General features: G+C 40.3%; 1 protein-coding gene across 1 annotated transcript in view; it reads left to right on the forward strand.

The window, feature by feature from the left end:
• Nucleotides 1-27,329, forward strand: part of MDN1 (midasin AAA ATPase 1) — a 106,352-nt gene that overhangs the window by 41,114 nt on the left and 37,909 nt on the right. The window contains exons 33-61 of the mRNA XM_064447631.1: nt 580-709; nt 1,271-1,504; nt 2,269-2,466; nt 3,930-4,138; nt 4,674-4,796; nt 6,389-6,586; nt 6,678-6,785; nt 7,889-8,077; nt 9,088-9,177; nt 9,290-9,550; nt 9,696-9,966; nt 10,702-10,861; nt 11,160-11,276; nt 12,480-12,688; nt 13,262-13,407; nt 14,313-14,515; nt 15,556-15,776; nt 17,924-18,037; nt 18,817-18,949; nt 19,617-19,726; nt 21,499-21,632; nt 22,334-22,494; nt 22,856-22,976; nt 24,060-24,270; nt 24,408-24,639; nt 25,234-25,360; nt 26,251-26,421; nt 26,568-26,782; nt 26,872-27,253. Coding sequence (XP_064303701.1) covers nt 580-709; nt 1,271-1,504; nt 2,269-2,466; nt 3,930-4,138; nt 4,674-4,796; nt 6,389-6,586; nt 6,678-6,785; nt 7,889-8,077; nt 9,088-9,177; nt 9,290-9,550; nt 9,696-9,966; nt 10,702-10,861; nt 11,160-11,276; nt 12,480-12,688; nt 13,262-13,407; nt 14,313-14,515; nt 15,556-15,776; nt 17,924-18,037; nt 18,817-18,949; nt 19,617-19,726; nt 21,499-21,632; nt 22,334-22,494; nt 22,856-22,976; nt 24,060-24,270; nt 24,408-24,639; nt 25,234-25,360; nt 26,251-26,421; nt 26,568-26,782; nt 26,872-27,253 — 5,178 coding nt within the window. The remainder of the gene's footprint in view (nt 1-579; nt 710-1,270; nt 1,505-2,268; nt 2,467-3,929; nt 4,139-4,673; nt 4,797-6,388; nt 6,587-6,677; nt 6,786-7,888; nt 8,078-9,087; nt 9,178-9,289; nt 9,551-9,695; nt 9,967-10,701; nt 10,862-11,159; nt 11,277-12,479; nt 12,689-13,261; nt 13,408-14,312; nt 14,516-15,555; nt 15,777-17,923; nt 18,038-18,816; nt 18,950-19,616; nt 19,727-21,498; nt 21,633-22,333; nt 22,495-22,855; nt 22,977-24,059; nt 24,271-24,407; nt 24,640-25,233; nt 25,361-26,250; nt 26,422-26,567; nt 26,783-26,871; nt 27,254-27,329) is intronic.

The following is a 27,329-nucleotide window of genomic DNA, read 5'->3' on the forward strand; positions in this document are numbered from 1 at the left end:
AGCCAGGACTTGAAAATAAAGAGCTATAAGCTCTTTTACCCAAAATAAGATGTGTACTCCGTTTAAAGTCGTTGCTACAGTACGAAACAAGTGATTGGAAAGCTGTGTGTTAAAGGGGGATTTATTTCTGCATTGTGTTTGTGCTAATGATTTTTCCTTGACTAATTCAGCCAGTGGAAGAGAGGAATTACAGAAATGAGTTGTAATTGAAGGCAAATTTCCACGTTGTAGTTTGCCAAGTCTGTAAGCAAAGGGGGATTACTTTTGATAGCTTTTGTTTGATATGTGATGTCCTAGAATGAAATGGAGCCCTGGTGCTTGCAAACTAGCTCAGTTTCTTCCCATAATCTTTTGAACTTTCTCATTTATCAGCCATTTCCTGCATTGATGCCACTACTAGAAATCTTAAAATCCACGTTCTCCCAAAGATTTTGTTACAAAGTGGCCCAGTCTAAATCAGAAGAAAAGGTCTAGCTTGGTCATTGTTTGCAAGTACTGTGGCTAAAAGGCTATCAGTTAACTGCAATGTTAAGTAATATGATGCAATGTAAATTGCTGTATCATTCTGTTTGTTTACAGCTTTCTCCTGCATTGCGCAACAGATTTACAGAAATATGGTGTCCACAAAGCAATGGCCGTGATGATTTGATACAGATTGTGAAACACAATCTTCATCCAGGATTGTCTCTGGGTGGAATGAACCATCAAGGTGGGTATTCCTCTGTGTTGGTATTCACATATTGTTAACAAAAAAAGAAGAGTTTGGAGGCTGCTAAACTTGCCTCAGAATTTACACCACTATCCTGTTTTCTTTTAAGTACATCTCTTTCTGCCAACAGTTATGAAATAGTTCAGACTTTGTTCTTCCCTCATTGTGTATGTTATATGGCTAGCCGCAAGTAAGATCAAGGCTCTATTTACTTCACCATCCAGGTAGTTGAATTACTCCAAGCCCATCAGTGCCCAATCTTACTTTCAGTGTAAGATGTTGAAAGAGCTGGCACTTCTTTTTCTGCCAGTAGCTTCACTGTTATTATTAATCACTTGGTTCTGTCTTGTTACTTGAATTTAAAAGGATCTGTAATGATAGCATAGGCATGACTTACTCTTCAGTTATCCTGCCTGTTAGGATATAGAGTACCTACCCACATTGGTCATGCATTGCAGCTGTACCTGCTTTAGTGATGCTGATTTTACAACAATATAGTAGGTGTGACCAATAACATTATTTGATAACTCCACTGATTATTTTTTTTTACTCTCTCTTCAGGGGCAGACATAGCAGAGCTCATGATGGACTTTGTTGAATGGCTGACCAATCAAGAGTTTGGTCGCCAGTGTATTCTCAGTGTGCGAGATGTCTTGTCATGGGTTAATTTTATGAATGTCATGGTAGAGGATGAAGAGTCACATTCTGCCAGGGACCATAGCCTTCTTTACGTTTCTCCAATGATGTCTTTCATCCATGCTGCATGTTTGGTATACATTGATGGAATAGGATCAGGTAAGTCTTCACTGCTGGTTTGATAGCAGAAAATATGAAGGTATATATTTGTATTAATATTTTTGAGTAGAATGCAAACAAAATGCTTTGGGGCAGCATGGAACTCTTCTGGGAGAAGGTTTTACTTCCATTTAACAATATCTTGTACTTCATATGCCTTTTTTGTGTTTCAAAAGCAAGAGTTTGAATAATATAGCAAGCTTAAGTAAATTAGAGGTAGTAGTAATAATATTACAAAGGCTAGCACACAAATTAAGAAAGCCTGTGCTTTTCATTGAGTCTTCTGAGCTGATATGGTACTTAGTTACATGACCACATATTTTTTTTTTCTCTCTCTCTCTCACCCCACATGTCAGCATCTGTGTGTGCTAGCCTGTATCATGTGCATAGCCCAGAATGTGTCTGCATGTTTGGCCACTAGCCCAGCTGATAAATAAGAGATGTGAGAGTGGGGAAAAAGTGAGAAGCTACAAGAAATGCAGGGAAAGAAGGCCTGGGGGAACTATGGCAAGGGATGAGGATGACAGTGATGGTAGAAGAAAGGGTTTTGGAAATAAGGTGTTCTTAATTCTGTTGCTCACAAGACAATTTGTCCATGGTAAATAGTACTGGAAGCACTAGCAAGCAAAAACACTAATGCAAAATACAAGCCTGAAACAGAATACTGCATAAAAATGGCATCTGTGAAGGAATTGAGTTTCTTAGTTATAAGACGAACGTGCCTAGTTGTGTTTGTGAAGCATGCTTAACTTTTCTAATTACAGGTACAACATCCTGCTCAGCTGACAGGGCTTTATTAGCTCGTGAAAAATGCCTGACATTCTTATGTGAGAAAATGAGTCAATTCCTTGAGCTGACTGATTATCAGAAGAATGAACTAAAGATTTATGACAGAACAAAGGAGAAAGAGTTTGTATGGATGGACAACTTTATGGGAATCCACCCCTTTTTTATTGCGAGAGGCAAGAGACTTTGTGGGAGTGGGTGGACATTTATTCTGTGGTTTTTATTCCCAACAGTTCTGTTAATCAGTAAATCTAAGTAGGATACCTGAACCATTGCGGAAGAACTTATAGTTTGTTCTCAAGCCTTAGAAAAATGCCTCTTCTGCCTCCAAGTGTGTTGATTGCAACTTGATCGCATTTATTAAGATGACACATCTGTTAATTCCTTTCTTTGACTTTTTAAAATTATGGGTTAATGGCCTAATTTTAGTAGACTTTTTTGGTGTAACAAAGATTCTTTAAATTTGAGTTGTAATTTTCTGTCAATTTGAATGGTCAGAATGTCTGCGGACTTCCACTAACTAAAGCTACAGTTGATCCTCGCCCTTTCGTAAAGCATGGGAAGGAGGGGTCCTGGGAACAATGCTAAACAGAATGGAGGCTAATGCCCTGCCTTGCTGTAGCCTCTCAAACATTCGCTGCAATTTTTGCAAAATTATTTAGTCCCTGCATTTCAGTTCTTCATGTGGCAAATTAATGCAAACAGAACTACCAAAATACTGCTTTCTACCCTTAAAATACAGTGATGGGACTAAAAAGTGATGACTGTGAGCTTTCTTTTTCAGCTGGTTAGTTTTTAGTACATGGAAAAATGTGTTCCTAATACTATATTAATCATTCATATTTGAACACCTTGATATTTGTGCATCGTGTTAGTCACACATAAAATTGTACAAGGTAACGCTTTTTTGTAAATTGTTTGGCTTCCCGCTGCTAATTTGATCACAGACAGAAGGATCTCTTTCATACTGAACAGATATCAAGATGTGTAAGATAAATTGGTGATTAATACCTTGTATACCTGAGCGGTGCTGCATTACAGAATATGGGGAGTGATGTTCCAGTGAGCTTTACTGGCTGGAGTTTGGCAGACAAGCTCTGTACTCTCCTCACTGTATGTCATAATAGCCGTGAAGAAAATATGTGCCTAGTAGTGCACTTTGATTAAAGCACTCTTCCTTCACAGAACTGGCAGTGTAGGAACAGATTAATATGTTGGTTATGAACATGACTAAATTGTATTCGCCAGTGCCAAATTTTCAAAAGCTGCTTTTGAGTTTTAGGTCCACATGTCTGAAGCGCAAGGACAGATTTATAATTTTTCAGTGATAGAGGTCTAGTTTGGGTCATGAACCAGGAAGTGTTGAAGTTTCATGGCAGATTACATTGCATTTTCATATGCTTTTTGGAAAATTCAACATAAATATGCGGAGATGAGCTGACACACAGTTGTGTCTCACAATCGGAAAGTGTATGTGCCTGGTCTCTGAGAATGTGATACAGGCTTGATCTCCATTGCTTGCTGTAATGAGATCAGCAGTTAACAGACAGAATGATCTCGTTCAGAAGCACACGGTCACCAGCTCCAGCATAAACATTCCAGTTTAATTGGTTTCCCATTTATCTTTCCTTTGTTCTAGGCCCTGTTCTCCAGAGGAACAGCATTACAGATTATGCTCTAAGTGCCGGGACTACAGCAGTGAACGCACAGAGACTGTTAAGAGCCCTACAGCTTAGCAAACCGATTTTGTTGGAGGGGTCACCAGGAGTGGGCAAGACCAGTCTAGTTGCTGCACTGGCAAAAGCCTCAGGAAACTGCCTTGTGCGAATAAACCTGTCTGAGCAAACGGTAGAATCTTCTTGTAACTCGGTGTTTATGGCGGGGGGAGGTATTTGTTTAACTTAAAAAGCGTAGTTCTTTTTAACTTTGGCACTGAGTCTGAAATGTCAGTTTTTCCTTCTTGGTCTCAAGATAAAACTAAATGGGAAGGGGGAACCAGAAAGAGCCACGAGCTTCTGTGAGCGAATGCTAATTCCCAGATTTTTCTGTTCTTTTCAAGCGAAGGCGTGTGTATCTTTGTCTACTGTGTTTTTCTTGGCTTCTGCGAAGCTACTTGAAAACAGCTTTAAGGCTTTTTAGCTTTTCTGTTCCAATTTGGGTCTTTTTGTTGTTGTCAGATACAGTAGCTGGCCCCTGGAGTCCTATCATGTAAAAGCTTTCAGCATCTTTTCCAATAACTGAAATTTTTTTAATACCTACATTTTAGCTCTATTTAAAGGGAAGGTAGAAAATGTGAAGTAAAGTTAACATAGGCTGTTTATGAACTTTTGTGGAGTTTTGTAACTTCTGCCTCCTCCCCCCCCGCCCCTTTGTACTCCCAAAGGATGTGACAGACTTGTTTGGGACAGACTTGCCTGTTGAAGGTGGAAAGGGAGGAGAATTTGCCTGGCGTGATGGACCACTACTAGCAGCATTAAAGGCTGGACACTGGATTGTATTAGATGAGGTAAATTCAAGTTTGGGTCATAAATAAAATGGAATGTTCTGGAAGGTCAAAAGTGATGATTTGGCATGTAAGATAAATACCTTCGAGGGTTGATGATTGAAGCAAATTTTGCTAATTTTTAGTTATGTGCATCTAGTGCCACAGTGAAAGTGATCATTCCAATTAAGAGAAAATTAATCTCCCTCTACTAAGTCCCTCTGCCCATTGGCCCTCCACAGAGGGAGTGTAAAAGACTAGCTTTGATTAGACCGCTTCTAGACAAGAGAACAGGGATTGAATCCCAGCCTAAATTATTGCAGAAAAGCAAGGATAGATTTGATTTTAGATTCGAAAGGTTTTTTTGAAGAATGTCAACAGAAGTTTGGTGCATATACCCTTATATGCAAATAATTTCACTGAAATTGAAGGCATTTTGCTGGGATTAATACAATGTGGTGGGTACTGATCTAACTGAGATGAAGAGTTCCATTTTGCCAGTGTAAGCTATTCTGCCACCGCAGGTTTGTTCGTGTACCATGTAGCAAGTGCTTTCAAGCATACATGTGCACAGAGCTCACTTCTTGGCAACATGCATCCTAATTATTGCAGAGCACACAATCTTAAATTCTTTAGATTGTTTGTATACCTTTTTTTTTCTATTGTGAAATATACCACTTTAAACAGCAATGATATTTCTGTAACCCAGACTGCCTTCATTTAAAAAACAAGCAAACAAACAAAACACTTAACATCACAAATGTATGAACATAAGTTCAGAAGAAACATCTTGAACATGCAGATTTTACAATGGAGAATCGTTTTGTTATCATGGTGAAAATGGTCGTTAGCCCCAGTCAGCAACACAGCTGCCCGCCCACTCCCTCCCTCCACCCCTGTGGGATAGGGGAGAGAATCAGAAGGGCCAAAGTAAGAAAACTCGTGAGTTGAGAACAGTTTAATAATTAAAACAGTAATAACAATAATAATACTAGTAATATAGTGAAAAACAAAATAATGAGAGAGAAAGATAAAACCTCAGGAGGAGGAAAAAAAAATCCAACCAGTGATGCAACTGCTCACCACTGGCTGACCGACACTGGTGGTCTCCAAGCTATGTCTCCTACCCCGCCCCCCCCCCCCCCCCCCCCCCCCAGCTCCCCTCAGTATGCTGGGCATGATGTCACATGATATGGAATATCCCTTTGGCCAGTTTGAATCTGCTCTTAGCTGTGCCCTCTCCCACCCCGGCTTCTTGTGCATCTGGCAGAGTATGGGAAACTGAAGAAGTCTTTGACTAGTATAAACACTGCGTAGCAACAACAAAAATGTCAGTGTGTTATCAACACTATTCTCATACTAAGTCCAAAGCACAGCACTATGCCAGCTACAGTGAAGAAACTTAACTTTATCCCAGCTAAGACCATGACAACAGTACAAATAGCAAGTTTTTGTTGCTCTAGTATAATAGTCTAGCCGGAGGTAATAACACATGACAGTGCTAGAACAGCAAGTAAATTGTATTTTACCTTCTGTGTATCCCAGACTGATAAACTAGAGATTATGCAGAAGTGTTTTATGGAGCATTAATATTGTATCCTTATTTATTTCCTCAGTTGAATCTGGCTTCTCAGTCTGTATTAGAGGGGCTAAACGCATGCTTTGACCACAGAGCAGAGATTTATGTTCCAGAATTGGGAATGAATTTTCACGTACAGCACAAGACGACTAAGATTTTTGGATGCCAGAATCCATACAGACAAGGAGGTGGAAGAAAGGGTCTGCCCAAGTCCTTTCTTAATAGATTCACACAGGCAAGCTTATTTATTTGGTTTAAATCAAAGGTTGTGATCCTGTCTTGTAGTTTTCTGACTGTCAACACTTGGCATGCTCTTGATTCTACAGGTGTATGTTGATCCACTGTCAGCAGAAGATATGGAGTTTATTGGCAATACACTGTTTCCTGCTATTGATAAAAGCATTATTGCTAAAATGGTTGCTTTCAATAACAAGGTAAATGTATATTTTAATTTCTTACGTGTAGAAGTAGGCAGAATTGCAGTAAGGTTAAAAAAATGTAGTCTAATGTTACATTTCCAAGCTTTTTTATTGAGAAGTGCATGGGTAGAAATGAGGAATGGAAGTATATGCAGAAGAAAGTAAAGAACACCACTAAAACCCACCTGAATTCTTGTACCACTACCATCAGATGCTTGGCTGATAACTGAAGAGGCATTGTTTTTCACAGAAGATAAAATAGATATATGTAAAAAAGGTTTTGTTCTACAAAAGGTGGAAAATTATGGTTTGGCAGCTTGGTGAAGTGAGTTGAGAAAATAATGGTTTTCCACACATGTGGATTATTCTTGAAGCACAAACAAAATGAGCTGTATCTTAACAAGAACGGCGACTTGTATTTCTGTTTCTGTTCTGAATTTTTAATCTGCTCTTTTTTATGAGATGTTGTTAGTGAAAGCAGCATCTCACCTTTACAGAAGCAAAAGCTTGTAAGGATATGTGGCATTCTTCTGGAACACTTAGAGATCAATAAAAGGAAAACCTTTCCTGATAGGCTTTGTCTATGGCAAGGGATTCAGAGATGCTCAGATCTAAAATTTTGCTAATATAAAAGGTTTTCAAGAAGCATTAATTGCAAGACAGTCACAAAATAGCTACTAAGTTGGTTAGATGCTGCTATTTTGCACAAAGTGCAGGATATAAAATTCACAGTAAGAATTTTATTTATGGTCATGCTTCTGAAATTGTATTTAATCTTCATGTCATGAAACAAAAAAAAGTGCAGTGATAATACGAGAAAATCGTATTCTGTGTCCTATGTAAAATCTTCTGTGGCAGCATCTTACTGAATACTCATTTATAGAGTGCAAGAGTAAAAATGAAAAATGAGCTGAGTGTTAGAGAATTAGTAGAGGAAAGACAAACCAAAGCAAGCTTCAGTTCCTGACATCTTCAGAGAAGTGAATACAGCTTGCTCTTTCTATTGTCCTCTGTCTTGTAAGCAGTGTCAAAGGCAGAAGTTTGGCTGATTTTTTTAAAAAATATTTGAAGACCAGCACATGGGTGGATTTTTTGTTTTTTATTGCTACTTCTTCCAGATTGACAAAGAAGTAATGGCTGAGAAAAAGTGGGGACAGAAAGGAGGACCCTGGGAATTCAACTTACGTGATCTTTTCCGCTGGTGCCAGCTTATGCTTGTTGACCAGTCACCAGGATGTTATGATCCAGGTCAGCATGTGTTTTTGGTATACGGAGAAAGAATGAGAACCAGGGAAGACAAAGAAAAGGTGAGCCATGTGTTCTCCTTCCTTGCTCTTCAGATTGTCAGAAATCCAAGTGTAAATTTGAAGGTGCCTTGCAATTCATTCATAGGCATTACCTCTTACAAAAGAAAAACAGGTTTGTTTGGGCTTTTGAGGTTTAACCTGCTCCCCTTGTCATTTAAAATATCAATGTAATTACTAGTATAAAAGCAGAAAGCTGGTGTAAATGAAGGCAAGTAGAATAACATGGGTTGCATGTGTACTTGTGAGGAAAGACAAGCCAGGGAGCAGAGAAGAGAAATAGCACTGAGATATGGAGAGTTTCTTAAAGTTATGGTTAAAAAGCATTTGTGTCAGTACAGGAAGCAAAAATAATTTCCTGTAATTCTGCCCTTTCCTGACAGCATTTTTAAAATGTCCTGGCTTGGATTTTTTTATTGACTTGTTTATCTGTCTCTTCTTTCAGCTGCCTGCCAAATTGCTCCCCTCGCTCTGTTAAACTCTTTGCTTAATGTTCCTTTAATAAAACACACTCACTGCAGTTGTTATTCCACCTTTGCCACCTACTTATCCCTCTCTTGCCCAGAAATCCTTTGCTTTTGTTTAATTTCACAGCATTTAAATGGTGTTAAACTATAAGTCAATCAGATTGTAAGACTGAAGTTACTGACTGTATGTGACTGGATATTCTTCTCATGGGTTTACTTTCCCCTTCCTGTAGTATTATTGTATCTTTGTGTGTTATCAAAGAGCTTATTATGGAGTGACTTCTTTCCCAGTATTTTGTTGAAGAGAAATATTACTTAGAGTATTTCAAGTTACAGGAGAGCATGGTTAATGAAGGGGTTGCTGTGGGCAGTTCACACTGACTTTAATTGCTTGTTGCACTTTGAATGCAATGACACTTGTGATTAAACTCTTAGTTACTGTGACATGGCTGTGGAGCTGAGCAGGAAGGCCACTTTTGAAGTAAATCTTCAGAACAATCGATAATTAAGACTGATAAGTCTGTTTTGCTCTTTCAACTGTTTTAGGTTATATCTATATTTAGAGACATTTTTGGCCAGGAGGCTGATGTGTACACAGGTACCAGAGAGTTTCACATCACTCCATATAATGTTCAGGTAAGCTGTTGACAAGAGGTTTTGTGAGTGGAGGGAGAAGGAAGCAACTTGCACAGCTGAGCTCCCATTTGCCTCTTTGAGTACTCACCAATGTGCCTCTCATCCCTTCCAGATCGGTTATTCAGTTCTTTCTCGTGGCAACTATATTCCTCGTCCTGGCAGAAGCCTCTCGCTTCTTCATCATTCACTGCAGTCCCTCGAGTCTATAATGAAATGTGTGCACATGAGCTGGATGGTAATCCTGGTGGGTCCGGCAGCTGTTGGCAAAACCAGTCTTGTTGAGCTGCTGGCCCATCTGACTGGCCATCGACTGAAAATCATGGCAATGAACAGCGCAATGGATACAACAGAACTCCTGGGTGGATTTGAACAGGTAAATACTGTTTTGGTAATACGGCAGTATTTCTCCTTCCTACTTAACAGTGGCCAGTCTACTGTGATCTTAGTGTGTGGGCACCAAATGGAGCCTAAAACACTAGCCTTCTGGATGAACTAACCCCATAATGGCATGTTTGCAGGTTGATATCAATAGACCATGGCAGCACCTGCTGGAAAAAGTGGAGAATGCTGTGAGCACTCTAGTAAGGGACAGTCTTCTCCTGACAGAAATTTGTGCAGATGATGCTGAACTTGTGCTGCGTGCTTGGAGCAATTTTATCCTGAATTACAACCCCAAATCTCTGGGTGAAGGAGGTAGAAGTGTTAAAGCTGAATTAGTGAGCAAACTGGAGGGAATACTTGTACTTACCCAGCGACTAAACAACAAAATAAATTCTTACTCAAAGGCAGGTATGTATGGTGGGAGATTTGAAGTAAGATTATATGTTCCTCTGAAGAAAATATGGGAAATATATAAATCTGCAGTGAAAGCTTGAGAACTTGGGGGTGTTTTGTAGGCTTTTTGTAGGTTTTTTTGTAGTCGATGCTGTTACTTCATACTACTTATGTAACAGCCTAGCTTCTGTAAAAGTTGTGTTGGTGATGGTTCTTCAGGTTTATTTTTGTGTAGTTACTCCTGGTAGCGATCAGTAATCCACACTCAAATTCTCCAGTACTGAGCTACTCAGCATATGATGCAATACAGCTCTTACCTTGTATTCCTAAGAAAGTGAATTTAGTTGTTCTATTCTTGCATTTGTTCTCTGAAGCATTAATCAGCAGAGCTTTACAAATGTCAGCAGAATAACGTGTGGGTTGTTTTTTCTTCCTTTTTAACATGTCTAAAATATGGCATTAATATCCACCAAGCTTCATCTAATGGGGGAGAAGGGATGAAGAAAAGTGTGTGTTTAGGGAGAAAAGTGTCAGTTTAGTTTATATTTCTCTCTGCTTGCAAAACCCCCTGTGTTCTCATGGACTTTGCCCATGGGAGTCTACTTGAGGAGTTGGAGCCTCTGCCATTATGTTCCCCTAAAAAGTAGGAAATATATATGTTTATGAACAAAATGACTACTATTTTTCTTGGATGGAGCAGGAAGCTACCTCAGTAATGTAAGTCTTGATGTAAGATATACTTCCTTTCAGAGTTTGCTCACCTGGTAGAGGAATTTCGGCGTTTCAAGCTGCAGCAGGCCCAGGCTGCCGACAGTAACAGCCATGGCACTTTTGAGTGGGTGGATGGGATGTTGGTTCAGGCCCTGCAGTGTGGAGACTGGCTGTTGATGGACAACGTTAACTTCTGCAAGTAAGAGATTTTAGTGGCCTTCTTTCACTAACTCCCTTGACCTCCCTAATTGACTTTGCCTTTTACTGTGTGGTTCACAACTGAACATTTTGCATTTGATAACAATATATGGGAGCAGCAACTTACATTTTTTGGAAGAGTGTCTTCCTTCTTAAGCAGCTTAGCAGTTGATAGTTTTTCTGCTACCTTAAAATGTAATTATCCATTTGGCTTTTTGCTTGGTACCATTTTGATTTCAAATCAGAAAGAGATCAAATTGTAACCTTTTTGTAACCATATAAATTTCTTTTGAATATAGCCCTTCTGTGCTGGACCGCTTGAATGCTTTACTTGAACCAGGAGGCGTTCTTACCATGAGTGAGAGAGGTGTGATAGATGGCACAATTCCTACAATAGCTCCTCATCCAAACTTCAGGTGCTTTGTTTTTCTGTTTCTTCTTTTTTTGCTTCCCCCACCTGCCCCTGACTGAATAGCAGGTTTAGGAAAAAAAAAAAAAGTTAGCTGTGAGCCAGCCTCTTGGTATTTTGAATGCTCTTCAGATTGCCTTGTACTGTAGTGACACTGTCTGCCTGGCAAGGAAGAAAACTGCACTGTGATGAGCATGTGATAGAGAGCTTGAGAGCCAAGCTTCAGAGGCTTGGCTTTGTATCCCTGTTGCAGCACAGACTATTACAGTGTAAATTCATAGCAGTATACCTCTGCCTTGATTCTCCAGTTCTAGTTTAGGATTTCAGCACTTCTCTGTCTCACTCTAATGGAGTTGAGGATGCATGTGTTGAAGATGGGTGGGGTATTCAGACACATGGGCAGTGAAAGCTGGTATATGGACATAATTTTCTTCCCAGCTTTTTCCATCCCATGCATAAATTTTAGTTTCCTGCAGTTACAGAACTAAAAAAAAAACAAATCAAACAACAACAACGAAAAAACTAAACAAAAAACCCCTCACCAAACAGTCTATATTCTCTGAGACCTGAGGGTAGTCCCTGGGGGAAGTGGGAGGAGAACATACAGAGCATTCTGTATAATTCCTACCTCTTATAAATTCATGAAAAGAATGGTGGGACTGATATGCTCTGGTTTCTCTGAAATAGAAACCAGATCTTTGACTTTTCAGAAACCTGTTTTTGCTGAATTGTATCTCAGAAGTTTTTTTTCCTCCATGCTTTTAAGAGATACCTACTGATAGTATTAACTACTTAGGTGTTGGATACTTGGTTTTTAAATAGCACAAATTTATCTGAAGTCATTGCTAAGACTTCTTAAAAGTCTTTATAGCTCAGATGTGTAGCTTAATTTTTTTTAAGTAGGCAAATGATAAAATAGACATAGCTCAGGTATAACTGACTTAAAAATCATGAAGTATATATGTCACTAACTTCCAAGTATAATTATTCATACAGATTTCTCATTTGAATTCAGTAGATGTGTCTGGCTTTCTAGGTATCAGTGTCCCCATTTTTATGAAGACTAGTTTACTTTATGGAAGAGCAGATTTGGTGGTTCTGGAATGCTAGTTTAAAGCCCTAAGTTACGTCTTAAGAACGTAAGGCAGTTGTACTAGATGATGTTTGTAGGTGCCTTCCAACTGAACTATTCTGTTCTAATATCCAACAGGCTTTTCCTTTCCATGGATCCTGTTCATGGGGAAATATCCAGAGCCATGCGGAATCGTGGGATTGAAATCTACATTCCCGGGGAGAATGATGGGAATGTATTGGACAATCTAGATTTGAAGTTACTCCTGCATGGTTTGGGTTTAGTGGGAGACAGTGTCTGTGATGCACTTCTGGCTGTGCATTCAGAAACCAAGGTGGCAATAGCAGGTAAGAAAAGTCTGTTCGGTATTTGTTAACAACTTGGGCACACTGCATATATTTGGATTAACTCGTTAATATTAAAGCTTGGTTGTTTTGTTATGTCCCCATACAAGTAAAGGCATAAAAGTATGATCAGGTTGTTTTAGGTTGTGTTTCTGTGTTCTCAGGAAGTGGGCCCAAACCATAAAAAGATGGGCGTTGGAGGTGCTCTGTAAGGAGACAACAGACACTGGCCCCTGTCATTTGCCTATTGCTATAGGCAAGGTAATACATTCTAAGTGAAAACCAGCAAAACTGAGGATTTGCCCAAGGCCCATTTAAGTTGGTTTTTGGAGCAAGATGACACTGAGCTTCATTCATCTCAGCTGCTTGATGTCTTATTTTGAGTTCGTCACTCGTTATTTCTCTTGTGAGATTTTCTTATTAGCCTTGGAAAGAACCTATTCAATTTTCAGGACCCAGTAGGATTCATTTGTTTTGGATCTTCCTCAGGGACTAAAGTGGTGTTTGTCCTCAAAGGGTTAAAGGGCTGAAAATCACTAAACATTCATACCACCCTAAATGCTGTGCCTCTTTCAGGTTCTGTGTCATCTTTGTCACCTTTGCTTCAGGCTGCTGCTTTAATTGTGCAGCAGATACGGAGAGGCCTTGGATTAGCAAAGTCTTTTTACAGAGCCTGTTGGGAAGTTTATGGCCGCTCACAACAACTGCAGATTAACCAAAAGGTAAAAGTCCTGTGTTTGAAAGCTTTTCTTATATCATCTAAATACGTGAAAAATATTGTTTCATGAGGCTAGTGTTTGAGATCCTGTTTCTCAAGTGCCTGTGCAAGGGGTTGATGAAGATGGTGCTCTTGGAGAGACAAACCAAACCATTTTAAACACTCTCTCAGGCATCTCTCAGGTGATGAAGAGGAGGGCTTAAGCGGCATTAGGATGTTTTCTGTATCTTTTAGATTCTGATCCTTTTTTTGGCTCCTCTGTAAGCAGTACAGTTCTGCATGTAGCTTATTCTCATAGATCAGTAGAAGCTCCAGTTTGGGGTTATTTTTGGTGGGGTTTTTTTTTGGTATTGAATGATGAAGTACAGTGAATTTCAGCTGTCACTTGTGCTTTCATGACACATATTCTCAGTCTGGCATGATACTGGAGACAGAGGTCAGATGAGTGAGAGTTGCGTGAAGACTGTCAATCTGGGACGTCCTTATTGAGATATTCCCTGGGGAATAAATATGGTTTGTTGGACATTTTGTAGATAGTGGCTCACTCTTTTGCAGCATAAGGGAGCCAGAGAGTATCCCAGTCGGACTCTGAGGCTTACTTGTTTTCTAACAGCTTCAGCTGAGATTCTGGGATATTAATACTGATTAATCTATAGCCTGAAACACTGTGCACACTGTCATCTGGAGAGAGCAATATTCACTTCCTATTTTAAGCTGCACAGTATGTTATTTCACTTACGGTTGGAATGTTTTGGTATTTATAATATGTAGGTTATACAGAGTTTGTAGAACATTTAGTTTATAACGATTTCATAATAAATACATGTAATTAAAGAGTGGCCTGAGCTATTGTACTTGAATACATGTTTGAATATGATTCTAAACTGCTTTTTGGTTTTTTTGTTGTAGCTTGTGTTAGAACTGGTTACAAAGCATGCTTCATCTCTGACTTCCCATGAAATTTGGGGTGACTATCTGCTATCAATGGGATTGTGGCCAGACTCCCTACCTACAGGTCTGTTTGCAGCTGAAGACTCACTTCTTTCGACAGTCCGGAGCGACGCACAGGTCCTAACATATTGTCTGAATAGATTAAACCTGAAAAACTGCAGGTAGGCAAGAAACACTTTTTTTCTAATATGAGTAAGAAACAAGATATGTGTGAAATACTGGCAGCGTGTCGCTGCTCCCTGCAAAAGTTTTCTTGAGCAAATTGTGTGGGTAGAGATTGTGGTAATCACACTCTGTAACTGAGGCTCTTTTCCATGCAACCACTACAAATACAAGTTTAATTGTTTACTGTTTTATTCTTAAGTCCAAAATACTTGATTCTATTTAATCTTCACTAAGTACATTTGACCCATTTTGAGTTGAGTTAGGAGCAGGCGTTTAGCAGAAAATGTGAATGCTGACACTGGGTTTACAAGGTAATAATAGCTCCAAAAATCCCTTCCTTCAGTTTCCCTCTGAGTTTTTTAAAAAATTAGTATTTAATTAGTTTCAAATATACTAGTGATCCTCAAAACATCCTGCTTTCATGTAAACAATCATTCATTGGTTATTCTAGGTCCAGTAGCTTCAGGTGAAAAAAAAATTTCCTCCTTCAAATCGAGCTGTCTGAAAGAAGTCTTATGTGCAGGGGCCATATGCAGGAACTCTTTTAATGATTTCTTGTGCAATATAACTGTTATTTTCATAACACTGCAAAATTTTCTTGCCTGCTTGCATTGCTTAGTGGAATTCTGTGGACAGGTACTATGGTTTGCTTCTAGTGAAAGAACAAGCTGTAAAATTTAGCACTAAGATATAATGTTGAAATTGTAAAATCTTAGCAACATGCTGGGTTTTTTTAATCAATGACACTTCTCTCCTATCTTTGTCTTGTTTAACTTACCTTTGTGTACCACTCTGGTGCACAAATAAATTATTTCTCAATGAAATGTTTTGCATATTCACTTCTTGCACTGCATGAATTTTTGGTAATAGTGAGTTCCTAATAGTAGACACCCCCAACTGATTTGAAGTTGGAAACTGGCTTTAAAGCTAAGAAAAGAGGAGAGATTATTGGATTGCTTGACTTGCAGAATATATTCTTTCCTGGAACTGTCAGTTTAAGCCCTTGACTGCTGGACTTCTCTTCTTTGTGTTTTAGGACACTACCACTGACTCTGCAAGATCTTCAAAAAATTATGCAGTCCACTAATCCAGAGAGTCTCAAATTCAGTGCTGTTGAGATAAATGCAAACTGGATGGATAAAATGGAAGTTCTCCAGGCTTCAGTGAAATTGTTCATAGAAAAGGCAACCAATCAAGATTGGACATTGAGAGTGAAATGGCTTAACTCCTTAGCCAAAAATCTGCCACAGGTGCTTGGTATGTAATCACTTAACTTTCTTTTTGACGAAGTGCTGAATTATTATTTTTTCAGAAATTGAAAGTCTGATAAGAAAACACTCAGACCATTCAAATGATCTGATATGAAAGTTCTCAACTATCCATATGTATTGGGTTTGTGTGGCCAGATTTTGGTAGCGGGTGGCTACAGGGGTGGCTTCTGTGAGAAGCCGCTAGAAGCTTCCCCGGGGTCTGACAGAGCCAATGCCAGCTGGCTCCAAGATGGACCTGCCGCTGGCCAAGGCTGAACTCATCAGTGGTGGTGGTAGTGCCTCTGTGATAATGTATTTAAGAGGGGAAAACACCTGCTCAACAGCAGCTGCAGCAGGAGAAGAGTGAGACCATGTGAGAGAAACAACCCTGCAGACACCAAGGTCAGTGAAGGAGGAGAGGGGGGAGGAGGTGGTCCAGGCACCAGAGCAGATTCCTCTGCAGTCCATGGAGGTTAGCAGTGGAGCAGATATCCACCTGCAGCACAGAGAGGACCCCATAACGGAGCAGGTGGCTGTGCCTGAAGGAGGCTGTTATCCCATGGAAAGCCCGTGATGGAGCAGGTTCCTGGCAGGACCTGTGGCCCCATGGAGAGAGGAGCCCATGCTGGAGCAGGTTTGCTGGCAGGACTTGTGACCCTGTGGGGGACCCACGCTTGGAGCAGTCTGTTCCTGAAGGACTGCACCCCGTGGAAGGGACCCACACTGGAGCAGTTTGTGAAGAACTGCAGCCCATGGAAGGACTTGTGTAGAAGTTCGTGGAAGAGTTTCCCATGGGTGGGACCCCACGCTGGAGCAGGGGAAGTGCGTGAGGAGCCCTCCCCCAAGGAGGAAGGAGTGGCAGAGACAATGTGTGATGAACTGACCACAGCCTCCGCTCCCCGTCCGCATGCGCCACTGAAGGGGAGGAGGGAGAGAAAATTGGGAGTAAAGTTAAGCCCAGGAAGAAGGGAGGGGTGGGGGGAAGGTGTTTTGAGATCTAGCTTTTATTTCTCATTACCCTATTCTGATTTGATTGGCATGAAATTAATTTTTCCCCAAGTCAAGTCTGTTTTGCCTATGATGGTAATGGGTGAGTGATCTCTCCCTATGCTTTATCTCAACCTACAAGCCTTTTGTTATATCTTTCTCTCCCCTGCCCAGCTGAGGAGAGGAGTGATATAGAGCAGCTTTGGTGGGCCAGGGTCAACCTACCACACCGCACGAAATCAACAGTGTTGAGGCTCCAGGGAGAGACAGAAACAGGTTGTGCATATTAGAGGCAAGAGGATACTTTAGGCTAGACATAGCCTTTCATTATTCAATCACGCATGTAACTTGTACTGCTTCTGAATTACAGTTATTTTTTGATACCTCTTGGTATCCAAATATTCAAATAAGCCTTTCTCTTCACTGTTAGTTTTTATAGTGATAATAAAAACCATAAAATGCCTTCTGTTTGTTGGTGTTAAAATGCAAATGGTTAGAAAGCCAGAAAACTGCAGAACTGAGACTTCCTGAAGCTGTGGTGCCTAAACATTTAGGATAGCTGCTGAGATGAGGTATTCATTGCTTAATTACATTAATCGCATTAAGCTTGTGGAGAATTTAGACAGGCATTAGTCAAAGTAATTCACACAATTCACAAAGGAATTCATTCCTTGTATGGTGTGAAGTCTCAGACTGTATTGCCCCTACATGAATCTTACTGTCTTTCCTAGCAGGTCTGTCTATAAACTAGAAAATATCTAGACAGTTACTTTAAGAACAGGTATACTTTTCTCTTTTGGTTTGTTGTTCTGGGTTTGTTTTTTTTTTAAATTGGGGGGGGGGAAGGCGGGGATCAAAACCAGATGTACTGAGAGGAAGATCTGAAGGTAAAAACGCATGGGTTTTCACAAACCACATTTTGAATAGTATACGTGAAATATCGCCAGTTTAACTAGAACTCTTTACTGGATTTATCTCTTTGGCCGTGATGTTCTGACTGCTTTTAAGACCTCTTGTAGCCAATACAAAATAAGAGCAACCAGCATGTCCACAATGCACGTACAGATGAGATTCAGGCTGCTTGTGCTGTCTCAGTTCAAGCTAGTTTTATTTATTTGTACTATATGCTTTGTCTTTTACACCTGTGTTCTCCTCCTTCACCTATAGATCCAGTACGGATTCAGCTGGAAGCAGGTGCTGTAGCCCTTGGTAGTTTCTATTCCAGTTCCCTCTCATCTGGAGTCAGTAACATGATCAAGTTGCTACAGCCAACTATGACAGGTACTTCTGAAAAAAATTGATATGACACTGGTGCTTCCTCTATTTGTTCTCTGAACACACTGCAACCCTTCTTAAGAAATGTGTGTAACAAAACAAAGGCTAAATTCTAACTGTATGTTGCTTTTGTTGCAAAAAAACCAACAGCCATTCTTGCGGTCTAAAACTGCAAATACGGCAAATAAATGCGTTCATCCTATGCAAATTTGCATGAGTGCTTTGACTATGAATGCTGACTGTATCTGTGACCCAGGTGTATTCCTACATCTCAGAGTGACATTCTTCAAGAGTGATGCATGCATCTAATGCCTTTCTGACCAGATAGTTTAGGCACCCTGTTTTTTCTGAGCATTTATTGTGTTGGCCCATCTGAAACCTATATTGAGGACTAACTTTCCCTTGGTGTTTTCCAGGGAGCTCAGGCCTGTGGTTTCCTTTCCAAGCTTTTTAGGTGCATGAAAGCTACATACAGTGACTCTGGAGCCTTTATGGATGGTCCTAGGTGTCTTGCCTGGACTGTGAAGGAAAAGGGAGCTGGACTTGAGTTTCCAGGCTGTCTTTTTGGGTACTCTGACCACTGGTTAATTTACTTTCACAGTTCTGTTTTACAGAACCTGCAGTCAGTTCAGTGCTTTATCATTTGGATATCTGGAGTGAGGGAGCTTTAAGACTCTTCCTTCCTCCTTCCTCTCACATTCTTGCATAGGCAGGAGGATTGAGGAAAGTCTTTCACTGAATAATGTTTCCACTGCTGTCGTGTCTTATCTTTTCTGCCTTCCCAGATGAACATGTGATGCCTCTGGACCCAAGATGGAATATGCAGTTTTTAGATATCATTAGAAATTCGATGAACTTTGATACAGAAATGGAACACACAGATCAGCTTCTAATCCTTTTGAAGTCTGTAGCAAATCGGTAGGTTACAAAAAAAGCTTGTGAAGACTGCCCAATAACTGACTGCAATCAGCATTGTATAAACACTTCCAGTATCTGCCAAGTGTGTTTTTAGGTTTTGGTAGATGTGATCTAAAATACCTGTATGAAAACCTCTGTCTGGTATTTAAATTCTTTGCTTCTGTTTTCTGAAGATGCAGACTAAACCAAATCACTTAATGCAGGGAGCAGGGCTGCCAGCATTCCATATAGGCTGGAGTAATTCAAGGACAAACCAGAACTGTGGGATAGAGCATAAAAGGGGTAGAAGTAGTGGTGTGAAATCTCTGACATAAAACTTAAATAGTTGCCCTGCTTTTGGATTTGGACTGTTTTTTCTAATAACAGCAAAAAGTACACACATCTTGCAGTTACAGTATAAGGATGTAGCTGCTTACATATCCTACAAATGGTGGTGTTGCACCTGCTTAGTAGCTCCATACTTTTTCCTTCCTGGTGATTGCTGTAGTCAGGAATCTGCTTTTTGTGAAGCTTGCTTCTGTAGAAACCATATTCAAGCAATTATTTATTCTGCACTTGTTCCACAATAGAGTGAAATATCAAAAGTCAGGTTTTGTAGTTTACCATTCTCATAATGCAGAGGCTTTAAAATGATACTGAATTTCTAATAACCTTCCTTTGAATTCAGGGCAGTATTGTTTCTTGAACGAGAAAAAAGAAGCTACACTGAGAAGAATCTGATTACCAGCAAGAAGCCAAGAAATAGTGTCTTAAGAATGTCTCTAGATTTCCGCAAAGGTGGGTTCATCTTCACTGTTCCTTTCGGATCTATGGTCAGTTTGAAACATGGTTAACTTGCACAGTTATGAAATGTACTTTAAACATGGTCTGTCCTGAATGTGCGAAGGAAGATTGTGTGAATGTAAAGCAGTCAGAAGAAGACTAATATGACATGTAACACGTTATTCTTAAATTAAATGCTGTAGCACAAGGTACATCTATGTCCAGCCCGTACTAGGTAATGAGTGCATGTCACTTCTCTCTTAATTAGCTAAACTTTAGGAAGAAGGTGGAAAGAAATTGGAATTTTGTCTTGTCTCTGGCTAGTAAGAACAGCCAAGTTCTTCAGGTGCTTTTGTTCTAATCTTCCTTCTATAATTTTATGTAATTAGGGTATTTACCCCTAAAACAAAGGGGAAGAATTTAGTTATTAAGTTAGTGTGTTGCATAGAAGCTATTGATCAATGCTTTCCTTCATTCTGAATTTTTTTTAATCCATTAAATGTGTAGAGGTAACAGAGAATTGTGCAAATAGTGAGGGAACACTTTTTAGAATCATAGAATCGTTAAGGTTGGAAAAGACACATAAGATCGAGTCCAACCACTAACCTATCACTGCCCAGTCCACCACTAAACCATGTCCCCAAGCACCACATCTACCCTTCTTTTTAATACCTCCAGGGATGGAGACTTCACCACCTCCCTGGGCAGCCTGTTCCAATGTCTGACAACCCTTTCGGTGAAGAAGTTTTTCCTAATATCCAACCTAAACTTCCCTTGGCACAGCTTGAGGCCATTTTCTCTCGTCCTATCGCTTGTTACTAGGGAGAACAGACCGACCCCCGCCTTGCTACAACCTCCTTTCAGGTAGTTGAAGAGAGTGATAAGGTCTGCCCTCAGCCTCCTCCAGACTAAACAACCCCAATTCCCTCAGCTGCTCCTCAGAAGGCTTGTTCTCTAGACCCTTCACCAATTTCATTGTCCTTCTCTGGACATGCTCCAACACCTTGGTGTCCTTCTTGTAGTGAGGGGCCCAAAACTGAACACAGTACTCAAGGTGCGGCCTCACCAGTGCCGAGTACAGGGGCACGATCACCTCCCTGCTCCTGCTGGCCACTCTATTCCTGATACAAGACAGGATGCCATTGGCCTTGGCTGCCTGAGCACACTGCTGGCTCGTGTTCAGTCAGCTGTCAACCAGCACCCCCAGGTCCTTCTCCACCAAGCAGCTCTGCAGCCACTCTTGCCCAAGCCTGTAGCGTTGCATGGGGTTGTTGTGACTGAAGTGCAGGACCCGGCACTTGGCCTTGTTGAATCTCATACCGTTGGCTCTGGCCCACTGATCCAGCCTGTCCAGGTCCCTCTGTAGGGCCTTCCTGCCCTCCAGCAGATAGACTGGGTGTCATCTGCAAACTTACTGAGGGTGCACTCAATCCCCTCACCCAGATCATCGATGAAAATATTGAACTGGACCGGCACAGCATTATCCTGGAGAAGTTGGCTGCTCATGGCTTGGACAAATGCACTCTGCTCTGGGTTAAAAACTGTTTGGACGGCTGAGCCCAGAGAGTGGTGGTGAATGGAGTCAAATCCAGTTGGTGGCCGGTCACAAGTGATGTTCCCCAGGGGTCAGGGGTTTTTTTTGTTACTTTTTGATTCTTAGATGTTTTTTGGGATTTTTTCCCCAACCACAGAGAGGATCTAGTGATCAGAAATTGACCTTTACTTGTCATGTGATGTGGCCGGACTATTCAGTCTCTCACTTTCTTTCCCTCTTCCCCAAATCTCAGATCCAGGAAGTTACAGCTGCCTTCCTCATGCAATTGTGGTCAACCTTGCTCCTTTCTTCGAACTCTGGGATGCGTTTACATTTCACTGGGTGAAGTCTACTCAGGTGGCCTTAAGTGATGATGACATGCATGATGTGAGTAGACTTTTCATAGTACATTTATGTGAGTTATATGAAGTTAAGATAGTGTACAGAACGTTATTTTTAGTTACAGGGGCCATGAAATAAACTGCAGTGTCTCTATTGGTATTGAGAATACACCTGACACTAGGCAAATAATCATGCTTGTTTCAGTGGCTGTATTTGTGCCAATTCTCATTTCTTCTGTGTGGAACGTAGGTTTTCAGCCTGCAGATACTGAGGGTGGGAATTTATCTTACCTAAATGTACACATGTGGGACCTGGATATCCATTGTGCCATAGAAGTGCCTATTTCTCTCCACTGATGATAAAGGGAGTATCCACATCCATCTCAGATAAAGATATCAGAGCCTGGGCGGCTGATATGCAGGTCATGGGTGGTTCACTTCTCCCTCTCCATTTTCAGACCTTGAAGATCATATTGCTGAAATTTGACAATGCCTTCGTATACTTGGTGCAGGGATTGCTTGGTTTTGACTTGTGTAGTTCCACCTGCGAGCAGAGCCCTGTGGTGTTTTTAGAGAACACATAGCTGAGTGCTAGTTGTATGCCACTGAGTATTAAGCATTTCTTGATTCTGATACTAATGGAAGTGACAGTGTTTTTTGCATTTTCTCTTGCTTGAAGTAAAAAGTATTCTGTAACATGCAGGGCTCACCAATAGGAAAACTGTAACTTTTTTGGCTTCTTGTTAGATTTTATACTGCTTGCTGTGGCGTGACCGGTTCTGGGCCATCTCTGACACTCTCACAGTGGATTCACCAGGGTTGTCACTTCTGTCTCTGCACTGGCACTGGGTTATGAAGCATCTAATTGACAGAATTCCTCAGATGCTTATCGGATCAGATCAGCACAAGTGAGTGGCTTTTGATTTGTGTTTCTGTTAAATGGTTCTATAAATTACCCTCTTGTTAACATTATAGCTACCTGACATTGTTTGCTGTTAGCCTCCAAGCTGTGTTCCACTAGTGATGCAAGTGCAATGTATTAAATAGCTGTTCATTTTTAAAATTCACGTTCTTAGCACGGGGCTGCTTCTTGCCCAAATGTTCACCTAGAATTTTTACCCATTTTCTGTACTTTAAAGTTAGATTGCCCCTTTGGTGGAAGGCTAAGAGAAAGGACATTCCTTTCTTGTGAGAAAAGACTTTTCTTTTTCTCAAATTCTGAGGTAACTGTGTTTGCCATTTTTTTTTTTTTTTTTTAATATCTCCAAGGGTTTCCAAGGAAATTCAGTCTGTTTCACAGCACATTCAGAGCTGCCTGGCCAATCCCACTGGTATTTCTGCCAGTATGAAGATATTACAGAAGTCTCTAGGAAGACCCCTTCCTTTTAAGGTATTGGTATTTGGTTTGCAAACGACTTGTATTTCAGTGATGTCCAAATATGCTTTAAAATAAGCATTAAGATTTGTAGCACTTGCTTTCAGGCCAGCAAAATAGATTCCCTTTGAACTTGTGAGATTGATTAAAAAGAAAATTTCAGCATATGTTAATGTACATGGTTTTTGTGAAATACATCAGTTATCCGGGTAGCATTTCTACTATCAATTTTGCTTTGCATAGATAGCAGTTATTTAATGTAGAGTGGTACACAAACATGAAAATATTACTACTTGCTCTGTTTGGGATACTTGTGAATATCGGTATGCCACTTGCATATTTAGTGAACATATGTGTATGTACTTCCTTTCATACAGCATAGGATGGGGCTGCCTTGTGACTTACCAAGACAAGGCCTCTTAACTCTGACAGGATTTCTTAAGTTATTTCACCAATTAGTGTCATTCAATAAAAAAATCTTACAGTAAAATTTTCTAAAGAATATAAGTCCGCTTTTAAAAGCAGAGCACAAGTACACCTGTAGGTTGCTCATGTTGGTGATTAGTAAATAGACCTAGGTTTTTATGGCTTTATATCTCAAAGATACTCAGCTGTTCAAAAATGCATGTAGTTACTTTGTGGGACTTTAAAGAACATTCAATGATTACTGAGAATTTGGGGAGATTTTGCTAGGCAAATGTATTTAAATTGCAGGTGTGAAATGCCAGTTTCTTTTAAGTGACAGTAACTTCTGGTGTTTTTTATCAATTTGTATTTTTTGCCCTTAGTTTAGGTAAGTTGCCATATTGAGATATTGTTTGTCTGCATAATCTTTGTAGTTTTTTCATGAAGGCAAAAGGAAGGAAGAGATTGTGGCCAGCTATTCAGATTTCTGTCTTCCTGCTCTATTGAGCAGGGCTACAAAAGAGTTGTTGTTAAGTTGTTGCAGGTTGGTTTATATATATTTGTACTTCAATCGTGTTCAAATTTCGAATATGAAATCTTAGTTCTGACTGCAGTCACAGATCTTGTCTGTTGTTTTGTTAGCACTGCTGAAACACATTGCCCCTTGTTCAAATGTCCTTTTCATGTTTCCAGGATAAACTGGGCATGGAATGTTTTTCTCAGTTAAAAATTCTCAGCAAACCACTTAACATCTTGGAGTTAAGACTGGCCTTTGGAGAAAGTAGATGGCAGGAAAAAATGTGCTGTCTGAAAATTGCTGCCACTGGATGGAAGATGAAGAAAGCATTGCTGCAAGCTGATGGCCTGATAATTAGAGCCAATCATTTAGAAGATGTTAGTCTGGGTAGGTAACAGTTGAGCCTAACAGGATAATTTCTGACATCTCTGTTCTTTTTTAATACAAATGGAAAGGATGGGAAATGTTCACTGGAAGGAAATACAGTACATACCTTTATGTGCCTCTTGTGCTCTGTCAAACAGGTCAACTAAAGATTTTTTTGAAAGCTGTACATTCACAACTGAGAGCAGGAGGAGTTATCTATAGTCATTCGGAAGAAAGGTTTACTGAAGATACCGTCTCCAACCAGTTAGACCCTGCCTTGTTAAACCAGCTCTGTAGTCAGGTTCAGCTGTGGCCTGCAATGGAGTACATAGGCATGCTCTGGCAGTACAAACTCACAGCAGATTATGTGGCCAGGGCCTGTGCAAGAAGGTAAGAAGAAAGTTGGAGAAATAAATCCTGTGTTCCTTTCATGAGATTCAGATTCCCTAGCTAAAAGCTGCAACTTCAGTACTTTACATTCATAGGTAATTCTCTGTGTCTGTACATATATATATATGTACGTACCTCTGTGTGTATATATATACACACACACATATATGTATGTATTCCTTAAAAGAGAGCTCTTCATTTATGGATTTCAGTGAATGTTTGTGCAGTGAGACTCCTAGAGTTACTGGTTTGCTCTTGAACTCAGCAAAGTTCTGATTTCCACAAGAACTATAAAGCTGGAAGGCAGTCTGTCTCCAAATGTTTTGTATGTTTGGCTGAACGTGTATCTTATAGCTACAGAAGATCCCACTTCTTCCCCCTTTCGTTGTATTTAGATCTTGCCCACTTTGAAGGATGCAAGTGTTTCGAGTATTATTTGAGTGCTTGCTCTTCTCCAATGGTTAAAATGCTGTCATCTTAGCCTTTCAGGGAGTCTTCATTATTGTGACTTTGCCATTCTCAATTTGGTTTACTGTCCAAATGATTTATTTCATTTGCCTTGCTTAAGCATTACTCAGGTTGCATTTCTTTCAGGGAGAACTGCAGTCAAGAAAAAAGCATATGTTCAGATCTAGTTCAGCTTATAGCTTTTTCCCTGAAGTTGACACCAGCTGCTTCTCACCAGCTGTCCGGACTGTGGCACTTGTTACACCTTAATGAAGTAAGAACAAGTTTTATTTTAATTAGTCTTGCAGAAGTTTTCAACAGACTCTTCAAAATAGGTATATCTGTGTAAGATTTTTGACATGCAGTTTTTCTACCTGTGCCTGACAGTAATTGTTCCTCTTAATAAGAAAGGTTAACTGTGTGCCTGCAAAAAGCATAATTAAAACATAACACTAAAACAGAAACAAACCACAATGAAGTCTTAAATAACATAGTTCTATGTGGTCTAGTTTGGTGGTGGTGTTCCATTCATCCGTGACTGAAAGGATAACAGGAAATTGTGAATAGCAGGTGCAAGCCTGGTTGTATCTATGTATTCAAAGTAATTTGATGTGAAAAAATACTTGCCTCTGTTCGTGTGCCTCTAAATTTATTTATTTTTTTTAGGTCTGTGTTGCAAATCAGATAGACTGAGACAGTTATTTGATGCATTTTCTGTAGGACAGTTAATTCTGTAGGACAGTTAATACGTCAGAGGAATTCTGATGGGTTAATGTTTAGCTATGATACAGTGGTGGTTGTGTTCCCACAAAGCTCAGTAAACCAGCAATTTCACTTTAAATGCTTTGGAGCAGATTATTGAATAGCTATGAAGCTTTTTCATGCTTATGCAACCTCATGTATTGTAACAAAAGGTTGGACAGGTGTAGACTAGAGGCTGTATTCTGAGAACTGGCTCTGTGAACACACTATGTGTTCCACAGACAGGAGGAGGCAGTGCAAACGCTAAGTGAATTCAAAAAGGACCTTGAGGAATATCTTGTACTACCTTTACTGAAAAACTGTTGATGGGTGGGGGGTGTGTGTGTGTGCACGTGCATGCGTGCTTGACTCTCTTGCTCCCTGTAAGTAATTCTCAGCTCTAGGTTTTTCCTCTCTCCTTAGATATCCCCTGAAGAAGTGTCTATTCTGTCATCTCAACTAGTTAATGCTGCATTAGCATCCTTCTGGAGCAGTACTTTCACCACAGACCCAGACTACTGGTTGACTTGGAGGCCGCTACCTGCAACAGAGGAAAAGAATGTTTCTAAATCCCGTATAAACTCTTCTGTGAAGGTTTGTCTCTTCTGACCTCACCAAACAACTAGGCTGAATACCCCTTTATTAAATACTCCACCAGCTTTCTAAAGCAATACTGTAAATTCTAGCACAGTCAGTGCAAGTTGCATTTGAACAATCTAACTCTTAATCTCTTAATTTAGGGCCCAGGTATTTTGACCCGAGCCGTTTTCTCAAAGTGCTTCTTTGAAATTCTAACTAGCAGCAGCAAGACAAGCCAGTGGGATGTGAGTGGGCTTCCTGTTCTGTCATCATCCCATGTGACACTGGGAGAATGGATGGAGAGGGCACAGCAGCTTCAAAAAGTCAGCACAGCACTGTGGACCAACCTGGCTCTCTCTTCAATAGCAGATTTTAGGTATTAAGACCTCTCTTCCACATATACGTTACTTAAATGTTACAGAAGTTTCCTTACCGTGTAAACTTCTTTCATTCCTTTGCCTCCAGATACACAGATGCTAGACTACAAGGAATAATGCTAGGCAGACAACTCTCTGCCCTGGTAGATCTGGTTCCAGTTGATCTTCAAGAAGAATTTTTGGAGTGCTGTGAGAAGCTCTACCTCAAGGATCCTGTTGCATATGAGTTCCTTCTCAAGATACTTAGAAGCATCACTGATCAGGAGTTACTTCCTAAAGAATTCCTGTTTCTCCTGCTCACTTGTTTGCAGCAGTTCTTTGGGGAAGGGCTTAAGGAGTTACCAGAGACAGCTTGGCGAGGAAGCCTCTGGGTGAATATTGGTTTGGTGCAGATCCAGGTGTGGCTTCCGCAGACCAGGTTTGATCCGGCTGTTAAAAGAGAATACAAGCTGAAGTATGCAAAAGAAGAGGTAAGTGTGGAGCTTAGTTGGCTTTTACCTATGTAACGCATGAAATCAGCACAAAAGAGTTTGGCTTGGGTGTTCT

Source organism: Phalacrocorax carbo, chromosome 3 (genome assembly GCF_963921805.1).
Source record: "Phalacrocorax carbo chromosome 3, bPhaCar2.1, whole genome shotgun sequence".
Classification (NCBI taxonomy): domain Eukaryota; kingdom Metazoa; phylum Chordata; class Aves; order Suliformes; family Phalacrocoracidae; genus Phalacrocorax; species Phalacrocorax carbo.